Source organism: Amblyraja radiata, chromosome 5 (assembly GCF_010909765.2).
Source record: "Amblyraja radiata isolate CabotCenter1 chromosome 5, sAmbRad1.1.pri, whole genome shotgun sequence".
NCBI lineage: Eukaryota > Metazoa > Chordata > Chondrichthyes > Rajiformes > Rajidae > Amblyraja > Amblyraja radiata.
Window position 1 is genome coordinate 24873750 of NC_045960.1, and position 17530 is coordinate 24891279.

The 17530-nt window shown below is 40.8% G+C and overlaps 1 protein-coding gene across 4 annotated transcripts in view; it reads right to left on the bottom strand.

Moving 5' to 3' along the window:
* The window catches only part of LOC116973103 (pleckstrin homology domain interacting protein), a 191504-nt gene that overhangs the window by 136869 nt on the left and 37105 nt on the right, over positions 1–17530 (bottom strand). For all 4 annotated transcript variants that reach the window (XM_033020803.1, XM_033020802.1, XM_033020801.1 and 1 more), the window contains exon 7: positions 8688–8848. In XM_033020803.1, coding sequence (XP_032876694.1) covers positions 8688–8848 — 161 coding nt within the window. The remainder of the gene's footprint in view (positions 1–8687; positions 8849–17530) is intronic.

The following is a 17530-nucleotide window of genomic DNA, read 5'->3' on the forward strand; positions in this document are numbered from 1 at the left end:
AGGGGAGAAGAGGAGTGAAATGTAAAGCCAGGGTGTGGGATATAGTTGGGATAAAAGGGGAAAGGAGAACGGAACAGGTAAACTGGGCAGGAGAATGGGGGGGAAATAGTGTCACCTCGGTGGGGAGGCACAAGAAAGAGAGCGGGAGTGAAGGAAATGGTTACTTAAAATTGGAGAATTCAATATTCATACTCCCCCTCCCATTCCCACACTGACATTTCTGTCCTGACCCTCCTCCACTATCAGAGTGAGGCCAAACGCAAATTGGAGAAACAGCACCCAATTTTTCACTTGAGCAGCTTACAACCCAGTGGTATGAACATTGATTTCTCCAACTTCAAGTAACCCTTGCTTTCCCCCTCTTTCCGTCTCTCCCCCACCCTAGTTCTCCCTCCTACTGGTTTCACCGTCCTCATTAATTTTATTGTGTGTATGCCTCGTTACCTTCCCCTCAGCCAATAATGAACCATTGTACATTTCCCTAAGCATTGTCTGCTTTGATCTGTCCTTTTCACACCTTGCATGCTCTTTGTACCCTTCCATATCACTAGTCTCCCTGAAGAGGGGTCTCGACCCAAAACGTCACACATTCCTTTTCATCAGAGATGCTCTAAGGTGCTGTTCTTTTCATTCTGCAGCAATATGCAGCAGAGGCTGTTTAACCATGGCATCACCACAATGCAGGTAACTCTGCTGCAAGGTAATTTAATAACTGGTAACAATAGTTAAGAAGGCAAAAAAAAAGAGCTCCAAGTAACAGGTCACCGGCAGCTCTCAAGCTTCACTGAATTCTTCGATCTCTGACAATCTTGATGCATTAATTTATCAAACCACTTGAACATTTCACAGCACTATTTGTCTCATAGTCAGCAAAAGTTAAATCCAAGTCCTGGGAATGTCATGTTTTTTTTTGCGCATCTGCATAACATAGTCAAGCACTTTATCAAGAACACCTTGAAGGTTTTATAGACCTAATGAAATCAAGGTTTTTAATAAAGGTACAAGTCATGGAAGCTACAGACTTATCTACCTCATTGGTGACCCTCGGACTACCCATGATCGGACTTTGCTGGCTTTACCTTGCACTAAACGTTATTTCCTTATCATGTATCTATACACTGTAAATCGGCTCGATTGTATTATCTTTCTGCTGACTGGATAGCGGACGCATCAAACGCTTTTCACTGTACCTCGGTGCACATGACAATAAACTAAACTAAACAAAGATTCTAGATAGGTTGCTAATTTCATGGCAGTATTGAATAATATGGTTCAAATTATTAGATTGTTCACGAAACATTTATCATCAAGTCAATAGAAAATTTGATAATTTGAGGACTAATCCTCAGTCTAGTAATCCATGCACAGAAATCTTCAACTGGTCTCCAAAACTGCACACATTACATATTATTCACAAAAAGTAAATGTCACAACAGATATCTCAAGATAATTTTTTTTGCAGCTGTTTATTTAAGATATTATTGATAAATAGTAAGAAAGTATTAAAAGATCTGCAAAATACAAGCAATGTAATTTCTATATTCACCCATACCTTGTTTTTGATATTCAGGAGACTTTGGATCCATTCCAGCTATAAAACATACAAACTTGCCACTTTGCATCATTTGTCACTTTCCCACCCTCACTAAAATTACATATCCTTTGACACCCTTTCAAAGAGGGTAATATGATGGAACATTTGAAGCATAAATGTTATTGAATTGTGAACTGTGGAATTCTCTGCCTCAAAGGGCGGTGGAGGCAGGTTCTCTGGATGGTTTTAAGGGAGAGCTAGATAGGGCTCTCAAAAATAGCGGAGAGAGGATATGTGGAGAAGGCAGGAACGGGGTACTGATTGGGGATGATCAGCCATGATCACATTGAATGTCGGTGCTGGCTCGAAGGGCCGAATGGCCTACTCCTGCATCTATTCTATTGAAATTATATTCTATCCTGCACCCAGTCTATTGAAAATAAAAAGATTAATATACTTTGAAGATTGTGCAGCAGTCACACATTTACAGCCATTTCTCAACTTGATTATAGAAGCAGCCATGAAAAAAACGTATTTAAGCGAAATTTCATAAATTGGAAAGTCTGTGATGTAATGTATTCCTTTGTGCAAGCGGTGTGCTGTTGGATGGCAAAATATAAGCTGCACAAATCAAGGACACGTACCACGACCAAGTCAATGGCATTAGGTCAAAAAATTGCAAATCTAACATTCATACTGTATATTGAAGAATCATACTATTTTTTTGCCTTATTCGATACGAGAGCAAAGCCACAACAGGTCAATGGTGGATGGTATATCATTGGCTTTCCAATGTGAATCATTTAGATAACAGAAACACATACACCAGGCTGCTATTCATTGAGTACATCTTGGCGTTCAGCAAAATCATCCTCTCTAAAGTCATCACCCAGTCCCAAGACCTGGGCCTCCGTCCCTCCCTTTGCAACTGGCTCCTTGATTTTGTCATCGGCAGACCTCAATTAGTGCAGATAGGCAAAAACATCTCCACCCCTCTGACAATCAACACTCGGGCAGCACGGTGGCACAGCGGTAGAGTTGCTGCATCACAGCGCTTGAGACCCGAGTTCGATCTCGACTACAATACTCTCTGTACCGAGTTAGTACTTTCTCCCTGTGACCGCATGGGTTTTCACATAGATCTTCGGTTTCCTCCCACACTCCAAAGACATACGGTTTGTGGGCTAATTGACTTTGTATGTGTAAAAATTGTCCATAATGTGTGTGTAGGATAGTGTGTGGGGATCGCTGGTCGGTGTGGACTCGATGGGCCGAAGGGCCTGTTTCCGCGCTGCATCTCTAAACTAAACAATCAAACAGGTGCAACCGTTGGACGACGGTCCAGCTGGTAGAGTTGCTGTCTTACAGCTCCAGAGTTCAGGTTTGACCCTGCCTATGGGTGCTGTCTGCGTGGAATTTGTACATTCTCTCTGTGAAAGCATGGGTTTCCTCCCACATCCCAAAGACGTGCGGGGTTTGCTGGTTAAATGGCCTCTACTAATTGCCCCTAAGTGCGTGAGAAAGTGAGAACATAAAACTAGGGTGAACGGGGGATCAACGATTGGTTTGGACTTTGAGCCAATGGGCCTGTTTCCATGCTGTGTCTCTAAACTAAACTTAACTCTGTGCTATGTGCTCAAGGTACTGCTTCAAGAAGGCTTCATCTATCTTCAAGGATCCCCACATCCAGGCCATGCCCACTTCTCACTGCTTCCCAACAGCCAGGTGGTGCAGAATCCTGAGGCCCACATCTCCAGGTTTGGGAACAGCTGCTTTCCTACATCTATCTGGTTCTTGAACCAACCTGGACAATTCTACTTGTACCTCAGCAAATGAATTCTGCAGATTACCTGGTGCACTGTGATTTGCTGGTGTTTTAATTGTGTTTGAATGAATGTCTCGTTCTTGTTTTTGCACACAGCCTTTTTCTTTTCATTGTCATAATCATACGGAAAGAAACCAGACCCTTCGGCCCTACTTGTCCATGTCACCCTCCAATTTTCCCTGCATTTGCCCCATATCCCTCTAAACCGTTCCTATCCACGTGCCTGTCCAAGTGCCTTTTAAATGTTCTTATTGTACCTGCCTCAACTACCTTCTCTGGCCGCTCGTTCCATTTACTCACCACCCTGAGTGGATTGTTTGGTATAACATGGGTTTTTTGCTGCCCGAGTCTATATGCTGCACCAACCAAGAATTTAATTGTGTAAGAAGTAAAGAAGGAACTGCAGATGCTGGTTTAAACCAAAGACAGACACAAAAAATTGGCGTAACTCAGCGGGACAGGCAGCATCTCTAGAGCGAATGGGTGACATTTTGGGTCGAAACCTTTCTTCAGACTTAAATGTGCCTGTACCTCACCACACTTGTGTCTATGACAATAAATTTAACTTAACTTAATTATTCTCTCATGGCAATTACAAAAAGCTTTGTCATGTGAAATTGCTGCCATTTGTACACGGTTTCAGACAAAAAATGAATCGATCAATTGATAAAATAGAAACGAGTAGTAGAAAACTATTTTTTGACAGTCGGGGTGCCTTATCGAAATAAATTACATTCTGTATATTATGAGTACATTTCAGCAGGTTAATCTAATCTGGTTTATTTTGTTTTAAACAAATTGCATGTTGATCTAAATGTGTTGATTAGAAAATGGTTTCCACATATAGCGTGCACATTTCAACCCAAGACTTCTGTACTATGGAGACACAAGACACTGCAGATGCTGGATATTTGCTGGGGGTTTTTTGCCTTCTACACTACATTAATTTAATTGCTAACATCTCAAAAGTCATAACTTAAAGTAGGGAGGAGGTCAGTACATTGTGCCGGCGTGTGCGTCAAGTCTTCAACTGCACTGTTTAATAGAGTCCTTTGTTTTAAACGGTTATTCACCTTACACCAAGCCTTTGATATGGATTTATGGATTGGAATCAGAGTGAAAAAATACATTTAAACTGCGGTGTAGATCTTTTTTTTTTTAAAGATGATCTTTGCACTTTATAACTTGACTAATTGATAGTTGAAGCTTGTATTCATCTATCATTAATCATCTCCCTGCAGTGTGCTTTGATTTATCTCTTTCAACATGGCTGGCCAAATCATCAATGCTTGTCTGAGGAACTCACTACACATAGATGATGATCTTGTGAATGAAAAGGTCAATGAGATCATCTGCTTTTTGGTATAGGAGACGGAGAAAGATATGCTTCACAATAAATGAAAACTGATGTCTTGGTGAAATAGCCCAATTCCACATGTTCAGAGTGCCTTAAGCACTTCACAGTTAATTATTTTCAACTGCAGTCACCTTTAAATTTCAGACACAAAATGCTGGAGTAACTCAGCCGGACAGGCATCATCTCTGCATAGAAGGAATGGGTGACGTTTAGGGTCGAGTCCCATCTGCGCACTCAGTCTGAAGAAGGGTCTTGACCCAGAGATGCTGCCAGTCCCACAGAGTTATTCCAGCATTTTGTGTCTATCTTTGGTGTAAACCAGCATCTGCAGTTCCTTCCTACACCTATCAGCTGCCAATGTGGACACAGCAAATTCCTACAAGCAGCAATATTAACCAGATAATCAATTGCACAAGAAGGCAAGAGGGATGGAAGGGGAAATCTTGGGACAGTTCACTGAAGATTTGATGTACCTTTTTATGAAACATCAGTGGGAACAGCAATTAAAAACCTCTTCCTGACCACTATGGAAATATTAAAAAGGAATATAACAAAATAGTACAATCAAAGAAAAAACCCTCTAACATGCCCTTTCCTTTCATTAATAGGCTGCTTATTAAATAAATGTATTTTTGTTTGAAACTGTTTAACAATGTGTACTACTTGTGTACGTGTATGCCGCTTGATTGTACTCATGTATAGTAGGATTTGATTTGTCTGAATGGCACGAAAACAAAGCATTCGGTACTTGTGAGAATAATAAACCAATACCAACATCAGAATTCCATCATTTGCATGAAATTTGGTTTTGCAAAAGTCTAGGCAATATAAGCAAAGCACGTCACAACTTTAAAAAACATTTTTGTATGGTGGCGGCACGGTGATGCAGTGTGAGAGTTGCTGCCTCACAACGAATGTCGAGCTGGAGACCCGGGTTCGATCCAGACTACAGGTGCTGTCTGTAAAGAGTTTGTACGTTCTCCCCGTGACCTGCGTGGGTTTTCTCCGGGATCTTCAGTTTCCTCCCACACTCCAAAAACGTTCAGGTTTTTTACAAACAGGAAGATTGTTCCCGATGTTGGGGAAGTCCAGGACAAGGGGTCACAGTTTAAGGATAAAGGGGAAATCCTTTAGGACCGAGATGAGAAAATCATATTTCACACAGAGAGTGGTGAATCTCTGGAATTCTCTGACACAGAAGGTAGTTGAGGCCAGTTCGTTGGCTATATTTAAGAGGGAGTTAGATGTGGCCCTTGTGGCTAAAGGGATCAGGGAGTATGGAGAGAAGGCAGGGATGGGATACTGAGTTGGATGATCAGCCATGATCATATCGAATGGCGGTGCAGGCTCGAAGGGCCGAATGGCCTACTCCTGCACCTATTTTCTATGTTTCTATGTTTGTAGGTTAATTGGCTTGGTAAATGTAAAAATTGTCCCTAGTGTGTTGTGTGCAAGATAATGTTAATGTGCAGGAATCATTGGTCGTCGCGGACCCGGTGGGCCGAAGGGCCTGTTTCTGCGTTGTGTCTCTAAACTAAATTACATTTCTCCATTTTCTCCAACTTTCTTTAATGAAAGCAGAAGAATGGCAACATTTTACATGCAGAGAAGGAAGCAAAACAAAATTCTTCATTTGGCTATTTTTAGAGTAGTGCATCTGAAAACAGTAATGAAGGAATTTGACTCCAACTTCCCAAAGGAATGACACAAATATTTTGCTTTATACACGGAAGAATCACTGGCTATAGGTAGTCATAACCAACTCTCCATATTTTTTAATTGACTGACCAACCTGTAGCAGATCTGCATTTTGTATGATGGAAACATGTCAATGGTCTCATGGCCTGCAAGCTAATCCTATTTAAATATATGTGCAGAATACTTTATATTTAAAGAAAGCCATGGAACATAACAGCCACTGCCAAATAAAAGCTTCTATTTCTGTATTAAACATTGCATTTAATCAGAACATCCTGCAAGGTTTAAATAAAAAACACCAAAAGAAACAAAACATTTAGCTGAAAGCAAAATGGATATTTTAAGTCAGCCAAGAACTTCCAGAAAACAGGGACTTTTGCAAAATGAGCAACTATTAATTTAGTTTCTTTTCGAGATACAGCATGGAAACAGGCCCTTCGGACCACCGGGTCCGTGCCAACCAACAATCCCCACACTAACACTATCATGGGGCAATTTACAATTTTACCAAAGCCAATTAAACCTATAAACCTGTACGTCTTGGGAATGTGGGAGGAAACCGGAGACCCCGATGAAAACCCATGCAGATCACAGGGAGAAAGTACTAACTCCGTACAGACAGCTCCCATAGTCAGGATCGAACCTGGGCGTCTGGCGCTGAAAGGAAGAAGTTCAACCGCTACGCCACCGTGACGCCCCTCAACTAATGTTGAGCAGCATACGGATTTCATAACTCAAAGGTACATCAAGGGTAAAAGCAAGGAGCAAGAACACTAAAATGTTATGTTTCTCTCAAATCTTCATGGCCCAATGTTTAAGTTTATCCCTTGATATTAATGGAGCAAAAACAGGTGACTATGACAAGGCTACAATGACTAGCATGGGCAACATATATGTACCCTTATAAGCAGGGTAGAAAAAGGAATCAAGTCTCTTAGTGAAAAAAGTATGATACAGCATGTTTCAACCAAGGGGGTATAATTCTGAAGTTATAAGAAAGCAGTTATAATAATGATGCAAAGGTAGGCAAGAAGCAGCGATCATGAATGACAGGTCATGAATTGCACACCTTTGGCATTAATGTATAATTGACAAGTAAAAAAAAAATCAAGGAGGGTGAAGGGGTGTAGAAGGAGGAAAGAGGGATAGGTGTATCAAAAGACCAATGATGATGGCATGATTTTCCATCATCTAGTTGGATGAAAAGCAACATATTTTGATATAAGAAAACAGAAATCAAAACAGAATGCTGGAAAGACTCTGCCGTTCAGGCAGCATCTATGGACAGAGAAAAACATTTCAGGTTGATGAACTTTTGTAAGAACTATGCATAGGTACTATCACATCGTTGGAGAAACATTAAGACAGGTACATAGATAGGATAGTTTTAGAGGGACATGGTCCAAACACAGGCAGGTGGGACAAGTGTAGATGGGACATGTTGATTGGTGTGGGCAAGTTGGGCCGAAGGGCCTGTTTCCACTCTGTATCACTCTATGACTCTTTATCACTCGAACCGGTCGGCTATAGAAACTGTAAAAGTCAGTTATCTGAAATCGTTGAATTCAGAGTGTAGGAAAGATCTGCAGATGCTGGTTTAAATCAAAGATAGACACAAAATGCTGGAGTAACACAGCGGGACAGGCAGCATATCTGTAAAGAAAGAATGGGCGATTGAAGAAGGGTCTCGACCTGAAATGTCACCCATTCCTTCTCTCCAGAGATGCTGCTTGTTGTTCCAGCATTTTGTGTCTATCTTTGAATTCAGTGTTCAAAAGGGAACTGCAGATGCTGGAATATCGAAGGTACACAAAATTGCTGGAGGAACTCAGCGGGTGCAGCAGCATCTATGGAGCGAAGGAAATAGGCGACGTTTCGGGCCGAAACCCTTCTTCAGACTTGAATTCAGTGTTGGGTTCTGAGGGCTGTAATGTGCTTCTTCTCTGCACTCTCCCTATAGTTGCCACATTTTATTCCGCACTGATTATTTACTGCTTCGCACTACCTCATGTACATATGCAGGATGTGATTTGCCTGGATAGCACGCAAAGCAAACTTTTTCCACTGTATCTTAGTACACATGACAATAATAAACCAATCTATTATGTGGAGGCGGGGAGCGTAGTTGAAAGGATCTCTGTTGTGCATCATTTTCAAGAGAAATCTTTTCAAGAGAAAACATTTATTTTCTGGATCCAACATAAGATAGGGGAAGGTGCGGTGCAAATGGACTAAAGAAATTTAAAGGCAAGAGTTACAAAGCAGAAACTCACGGTAAATATTCTCCTCCCCGTTCGGTCAAAGGTAATGCAGTAGACAGATGACAGATGCCCCAGGATCCGCTTGTGCATCTTCATATGTAGATATACAGCCGTTGGAACAAGCTGACCCAGTCGAAAGCTTCCAGTAAGCTGTCTCGCCCGAACGGTATCCACTACGAACAAGAAAAGGAAACAGCTTATGAATTCTAGGAGATACATGGGGAAAACAAGCAATAAGTTGCATGTGTACCACCCTTGAATCAAGGTGAAAATCCTCTTCACTATAGGAATATAGCCATTTTGTATTTTGTTTGTAGCTGTTACGTGACAAACAAGTGCAAGCCTCTTTACTAAAGTTTAATATAATTCATGAATTCAGTTATAGAGTCAGAGGGTCATAGTCGTACCCCTTCGGCCCAACTTGTCCACTCCGACCAACATGTCCCAGCCGCACTAGCCCCACCTGTCTGCATTTACCTATATCCCTCTAAACCTGTCCTATCATGTACCTGTCTCCAGCAGCTCCTTCCCTATACCCAACACCGTTTGTGCCCAAACATTACCCCTTATTAAATCTGCCCCCTCTCACCTTAATCATGTGTCCTCTGTTCCCAGTTACATAAGTAAATCAGGTGACAACCAATAACATAATATTTACTCAAAATTCACTATATATCACTTTCTGATGACTACATAACTGCATACATAATATATCACACTCTTGCCAAAAGGGGTGCACATCAGAGTACAAATTTACTGCCTTGGTATTTAAAAATCAATTTAGGATCTCTATTTTTTAAAACAGAACTCCTACACTGTTAAAGAAGGAACTGCAGATGCTGAAAAATCAAAGGTACAAAAAAATGCTGGAGAAACTTAGCGGGTGCGGCAGCATCTATGGAACGAAGAAGATAGGCAACGTTTCGGGCCGAAACACTTCTTCAGGCCCTGTTAATATTAGTTCCTTGTATCGTCTCCTCTGGAACATTATTTTTATTTTAAATTGTAAACGTTATCAGAAAGAACAAATGCGGTCAGCAATCAGAGGCTGTACTTCATTAATATTCTATAGCGCTGCAGTTACAATCATTTCAGAAATCCAGCAAGATTAACATTTCCATAGCAATGCCATCATTTTACAAACAGCATTTAAAAATAACCAACAATGGTAATCATAATCATGTATTGCCTTTCCGCTGACTGGATAGCACACAATAAAAGCTTTTCACTGTACCTCAGTACACGTGACAATAAACTAAACTGTAAATGCAACCATATAGTTGTGTCAATGATCTGATGAACAAATGCAAGTCTTTTTAAACTTTAATGAATCTTCACTTGCACGCACACATTGGTTTGCTCTGAATAATTGGAATTAAAGGACAAAATATTAAAATATTGAGAAAGAAACAGGCAATTTATAGAGGGCAAGAGGGAAAATGTAAGTCAACTTGGAGGGGGAGGTGCAGTGAGATATAATTATCCTCTCACTTTTAACAGTGTATTTTGGCACAGCCAATGCTTAAAATTTCAGACACCATTAGGAGACTTTTTTATGATGACATTTTTAATAGGTGAGGTATTTACAAATTTATCATTAGGTTAGGTTGCTTCCTGCTCAAGTATATTTTTAACCTATAAAGTAATGTGTTCAATGCAGTAAGAATACAGCTGCAACCTTGAATAAAATAATTATAGTCACCATCAACTCTACCTCAAAGTTTACCCATTTTTCTTTTCTGCCCTCAAAGGAAACAATATATTTATATAAAGAAGAAAAGGAATAGTTAATATGAAAACAGTTTTAAGTAAACCATTAGTTTTGCCTGCAGAAAACTGCTGGAGGAACTTAGTGGAACAAGGGGCATCTGTGGAGGAAAAGGAAGGTTAATATTTCAGGTCATATCACAAGAAACTGCAGAATCTAACATCTCTTGTCTTATATCTCCAATCATTTAGCTTGGCGAGATGAATTAATGATGTCGCTGGACACTTACTCAGATATCAATCCATTGTAACACAGTTTGAGTAATAAATATGTACAAAATATAAATTGGAAGTCTCAATAGAGTTGACAAAGTAAAGGAATTCAGCTATAAATGCTGACAGTTCAGGATTAATATGAAAGTAATGTAAATTCCTTACTCATTTTCCTGACCATCTGTATGATAATATACAGCAATGTACTAGTGGTACAGCAATAGTAATGGTATTAGCAAAAGTCTTGATCCACTTGATCATGCAGTGCCTTCCATAATGTTTAGGACAAAGACCCATCATTTATTTATTTGCCTCTGTGCTCCACAATTTGACATTTGTAATAGAAAAAAAATCACATGTGGTTAAAGTGCACATTGTCAGATTTTACTAAAGGTCATTTTTATACATTTTGGTTTCACCATGTAGAAATTACAGCATTGTCTATACAAAGGACAAATGAGATGAAGATTAACTTATATCAGAGTGATGGCAAGAGCAAAGTATGGAGGAGAGAAGGAACTGCCCAAGATCCAAAGCATACCACCTCATCTGTGAAACATGGTGGTGGGGGTGTTATGGCCGAGGCATATATGGCTGCTGAAGGTACTGGCTCACTTATCTTCATTGATGATACAAATGCTGATGGTAGTAGCATAATGAATTCTGAAGTGTACAGACACATCCTATCTGCTCGTTCAAACAAATGCCTCAAAACACATTGGCCGGCGGTTCATTCTACAGCAAGACAATGATCCCAAACATGCTGCTAAAGCAACATAGGAGTTTTTCAAAGCTAAAAAAGTCAATTCTTGAGTGGCCAAAGTCGATCACCCGATCTGAACCCAATTGAGCATGCCTTTTATATGCTGAAGAGAAAACTGAAGGTATAAGCCCCCAAAACAAGCATTAGCTAAAGATGGCTGCAATACAGGCCTGGCAGAGCATCACCAGAGAAGACACCCAGCAACTGGTGATGTCCACGAATCGCAAACTTCAAGCAGTCATTGCGTGCAAAGGATATGCAACAAAATACTAAACATGACTACTTTCATTTACATGACATTACTGTGTCCCAAATATTATGGTGCCCTGAAATGGGGGGACTATGTATAAACACTGCTGTAATTTCTACATGGTGAAACCAAAATGTATAAAAATATACCACATGTGATTTTTTTTCTATTACAAATCTCAAATTGTGGAGTACGGAGGCAAATAAATAAATGTTGGGTCTTTGTCCCAAACATTATGGAGGGCACTGTATATATGGAGAGGTGGTGGTACAGCAAAATGTAATCACATTGCTAAACAAGCTGCAATGCATATCAATTAAGTCGGATTTTTCTTGGTTGTTTTACTGTGAACACAGGCATAGCAATCACAGTTTTAAAATTTAATAAGCTCCCAGCAAGATCAGTCTGGAATAAATTTTCACCCTTCAAGATTGTAGCGAAGTGAAATAGATATCCAACAATAAGAGGTGATATTGTATCTATTAGGTGCCACAGGAGGATGCTCAAAAATACTTCATGTAATAACGAGAAAGTGCAGATGCTGGTTCATACTAAAGAGAAGACACAAAATGCTGGAGTAACTCAGCGGGTCAGGCAGCATTCCTGAAGATCATGTCGGATAGGCGATGTCTCGGATTCTTTAGCCTGAAGGGTTCCAACCCAAAACAACCCCTATCCATTATCTGCAGAGATGCTGTCTGACCCGCTGAATTACTCCTGCATGTTGTGTCTTCCGTTAAAAAATACTTAGCTTGGTTACAGTGAAATTGTATTTATAATCAAATCTAACACTTCGATATAGAACTGAAGAACACTGTATTGTTAATATGTTGCATTTCAGAGAAGATATTTATTGAAGATCGCCATCTGGATGTGCAGCACTGTTCAATACATACCAGAACGCACCTTCTTCCATAATGTAACTATAGACTGGGAATATATTGCCCCCTTATGGTGGAGGGGGCAGTGTAGCATCGTAGAGCCAGAGCCATGCAGCGTGAAAACAGGTCCTTTGGCCCAACTTGCCCAAATGGACCAACATGCCCCATCTACATTAGTCCTACCTGCCTACTTTTGGCCCATATCCCTCTAAACTTATCACATCCATGTACCTATCTAAATGTTTCTTAAACGTTGCGAGGGTCCCTGCCTCAACTACCCTGTCTGGCATCTCGTTTCATCCACCGCCACTTTTTGTATAAAAAGGTTACCCTTCAGATTCCCATTACATCTTTCCCCGCTCACCTTATACCTATGTCCTCTGGTTCTTAATCCCCCTACACTGGGCAAAAGACTCCCGATCTATTCCTCTCTTGATTTTATACACATCTATAAGATCACCAGTCATCCTCCTGCACTCCAAAGAATAAAGTCCTAGCCTGCCCACTCTCTCTCCCGATACCTCAGGCCTTCGAGCCTTGGCAACATCCTCGTAAAATGGCAAACCAAACAGGCAGGCTATGAGGTGATGTCCATCCAGACAAACAAGCTGCATCAACAATCCCCACCATCCAGGCAAGACCCTCTTCTCATTCCTGCTGTCACCCAGTAGGTACAGAAGCCCCAAATCACACAGCAGGTTCAGGAACAGTTGCTTTCCTTTGGTACACAAAATTGCTGGGGAAACTCAGCGGGTGCAGCAGCATCTATGGAGCGAAGGAAATAGGCGACGTTTCGGGCCGAAACCCTTCTTCAGACTGAGGAAGGGTTTCGGCCCGAAACGTCGCCTATTTCCTTCGCTCCATAGATGCTGCTGCACCCGCTGAGTTTCCCCAGCAATTTTGTGTACCTTAGATCTTCCAGCATCTGCAGTTCCTTTTTGAACACAGTTGCTTTCCTTTAACTGGCTGAAGAAGCTCGTTCCGAAACGTCACCCATTCCTGCTATCCAGATGCTGCCTGTCCTGCTGAGATACTCCAGCATTTTGTGTCTATCTTCGGTGTAAACCAGCAACTGCAGTTCCTTCCTATACTTTTAACTATCAGGTTCTTGAACTGACACACACAACCCTAACCCTACCTTGGCAGACAGACTTTTACACCCACCTAATACACTACCATAGCCTTGATTTTTGTCACTGCGTTCTACAGCTGTGTCTTGTTTTGTTTTTGCACAAAGTATCTTTCCTTTTTACTATCTGACAATACTATTTGTATGTAATTTATGTATAATTTACATTTTTATGTGCTGTCCGAGTCCACATGGCTGTAATGCTGCTGCAAGCAAAATTATCTGTACATTTCTACGCACTGTATATATGAAAATAAGCTCTACTTGAGGAGGAAAAGGAAAGGGTTGATGCTGACTGACACACGAGGAGAAAAGGTCATAGAATTTGGAGAGATACATGGATGGGAGATGTTTAGAGGGATATGGGCCAAAAGCGGGCAGGTGGGATTAGTGTAGATGTGACATCTTTGTTGGCATGGGTACGTTGGGTTTAAGAAACATTTAGACAGGTACATGGATGGGATAAGTTTAGAGGGATATGGGCCAAATGTAGGCAGGTAGGACTAATGTAGATGGGGCATGTTGATCCATATAGGCATGGTTCCATGCAGTATGACTAATTAATGCTTATGGGTGCTTGGTGGTCAGTATGGTTACAATAGGCCAAAGGGTTGTAAAACAATGCTTGATGGCCAGTATGGCCACAGTGTACCCAGGGTCGTAGCTTTATGCATAATAAAGGAGATCGTGTGGATTTAGAAGACATGGCTGAAGTATTAAATGAGTATTTAGCTGACTTCACTGCTGAAGATCCTAGTATAACCGTAATGGAAAGGTAATAAATAAGTTAATGAGTTTTTTACAAAGATCTCAAGAGTTCCCTAACATAGATCAGAATAGAAAAGTCACCTGGGCCAGATTCAACGCATGTCAGCTTAGTTTAGTTTAGAGGTACAGCGTGGAAACAGGTTCTTCAGCCCACCAAGTTTGCGCTGACCAACAATCACCCCATACACGAGCACTATTCCACAGTGTCGGGACAATTTTAACAATTACCAAATTACTGGAGCAAATTAACCTATAAAACTGTATGTTTTCAGACTGTGGGAGGAACAGTAGCACCCGGAGAAAATCCACACGCTCGCGAGAAGAACGTACAAATTCCGTATAGGCAGCACCCGTAATCAGAATTGAGCTTGGTTCTCTGCTGCTGTAAGGCAGCAACTCAGCAGCTGCGCCATTGTGCATGATATTTGACTGACAGGGTGAATATAGTTCAGTTTTCCAATGTTCCTTGAGTATTGGATAATGTCAGAGGGCAGAAGAAAACGTGGAGGAGACACAAACACAACAGTAACCAGACAAGTCAACGTAGCATCGGTTGCGGAGAAATGTTTGGAGACATTAACCGAAGATACAATTGATCACGCAGGAAAAAAGAGGTTAAAAGAGGTTAATTAGTCAGCACTAATTTACTAAAGGCAAATTATGGTTGATTAAGCGATTAAGCAGGGTGGTATATTGATGATATAACAGAAAGGACTGATGCGGATGCAATATAAATAACAAGTGTAGGAAGGATCTGCAGATGCTGGTTTACATCAAAGATAGACACAAAGTGCTGGATCTCTGGAGAGAAGCAGTATCAAGCAGTATCTCTGGAGAGAAAGAATGGGTAACGCATCGACCCGGAACATTACCCGTTCCTTCTCTCCAGAGATGTTACCTGTCCCGCTGAGTTGTTCCAGCATTTCGTGTCTGTCTTAGAGTCGTAGAGTTGGGCCTTCTCGCCCACACCGGCCAACAATCTTCCATCTACCCTAGTCCCACTCACCTTCGCTTGGTCCATAACCCTCCAAACCTATCCTATCCATGTACCTGTTCAATGTAAATACAACATAGAAAAGAAACAGAAAGCAGAGCCGGCAAAAAAAAAACCTCAGAGCTGCCACAAACATTATGACCCACATTCCTGTACTCTATGATATGTCCTTTGAACTGGTCAGGAAATTCTTAACAGTTTAGCACCTTTCCTCAAGAATTATGCCAAGGATTGGACACAGTTGTCAAATTGGGACTGTGTTGATTTTGTACACCACATCTCAATTTACAAAGTCATGTAATCCACATGCTTTTTAACAACCTTCTCATCTTGCTCTCAATGCCCCAGTAAATATTTACACCCCAAACAACACCAACAAGAGTGATCTATCTGGTTACTTTATCATATTTTCTGCCATGATTTCTTTTATGATTGAAACATTCAAAATCCTTCATCGGTTTTACTAACGGAGAAACATTTTTACAAAGATATTGCGGATTTCAATGATTTTCTCAATCAAAACTTTTTTTAAATCTTATTGTATGCTTTTTTTGTGTGGAATAATACTCACAACAAGGTCAAAATGGCACTGGATATGAGCTCTCAAGCTCCTCCTTGCCCATTCCTATTTTAAAGTGTAGCTATGAAAGATATTTCAAACATCAGAGCTCATAGGAAAACATCATTGCTCTAAGGTATATCTTTACAACGTTACACTTAAAAGGCATATGAAAGTAGTCATGTTTAGTATGTTGTTGCATATCCTTTACATGCAATGACTGCTTGCTCCATCCCGCCCACACCCCTGACATCAGTCTGAGGAAGGGTCTCAACCCGAAACGTCACACATTCCTTCTCTCCAGAGATGCTGCCTGTCCTGCTGCGTTACTCCAGCATTTTGTGTCTACCTTCGATTTAAACCAGCATCTGCAGTTCTTTCCCACACATCAAGATACTCACATCTATGCAAATCCCACCATTGTTTGTAGAGATTTGGCTCAGGTATACAATTAAAATCTAAACAAAAACAATCGAACCCAAGGTTTTTTGAAATGTGAGCGTATATCGTAAGGTCATATCAGACTCAGGTTGGTTAGCCAGTTTCTATTGATTCATAGGATAAATTATTCTAAACAATTATGGTACGACATTCCATCTGATGACATACCATTTTTCCTGAAGCCACTAAATCCACCCACAACTTCAGCAAACAGATTTAACCTGCTCCTCCAAAAACCATAAGAGGATGAATCTTTCAACAGCCATTTTTAAATAAATGCAGCCATAACATGACATATATCGATACATTTTACGATAATTATGAATAAAGATAAAACTTCTGGGGGGGGGGGGGGGGGGGGGAGAGAGAGGGGGAGTACTAAATTGACATTAAGACCACTGCAGGATGTACTAATATGCTGGTGTATCTTGAGATCAGAGGAGGTAACTTTGGGTCTTTTGAAAAACAGTAAGGTGGAAAATCCCTGGGACCTGATGGGATCTGTCACAGGTTACTGAGACAACTGATGAGATTTTGGGACATTGATAAATATCTTTGTATCCAGTAGTTAATATTGTTCCTTTGATTAGGAAAGGAAGTAGAAATAATCCAGGAAATTATAAATTGGTGAGCCATTGGAGAGCCAGTGGTTGGGAAGCTATTGTAGAGGATTCTTTGGAATTGGATGTGTCCACATTTGGAAAGGAATGAGCTAATATGGGAATGTCAGCATGGCTCTGTTCATGGCAGGTCATGTAGTGCTAACTTGACTGACTTTTGTTGAGAAGGGAACAAAGGACTTGATGAGGGGAGGGCAGTGGATCTTTTATAAATGGATTTTTGTTAGGCTTTTGATAATGTCCTTCATGGCGGGCTGATCCAGAAGGTCAAGATGCATGGGATCCATGGTGACTTGGTTGCTTGGATTCAGAACTTTCTAGAAAACTGACAATGGTGGTAAAAGGATGCTATTCGGTGACAAGTGTCATTCTGCAGGGATCTGTACATGGTCCTTCATTGTTTGTGATATAGAAACATTTTTTTTAAATAGGTGCAGGAGTAGGCCATTTGTCCCTTCGAGCCAGCACCA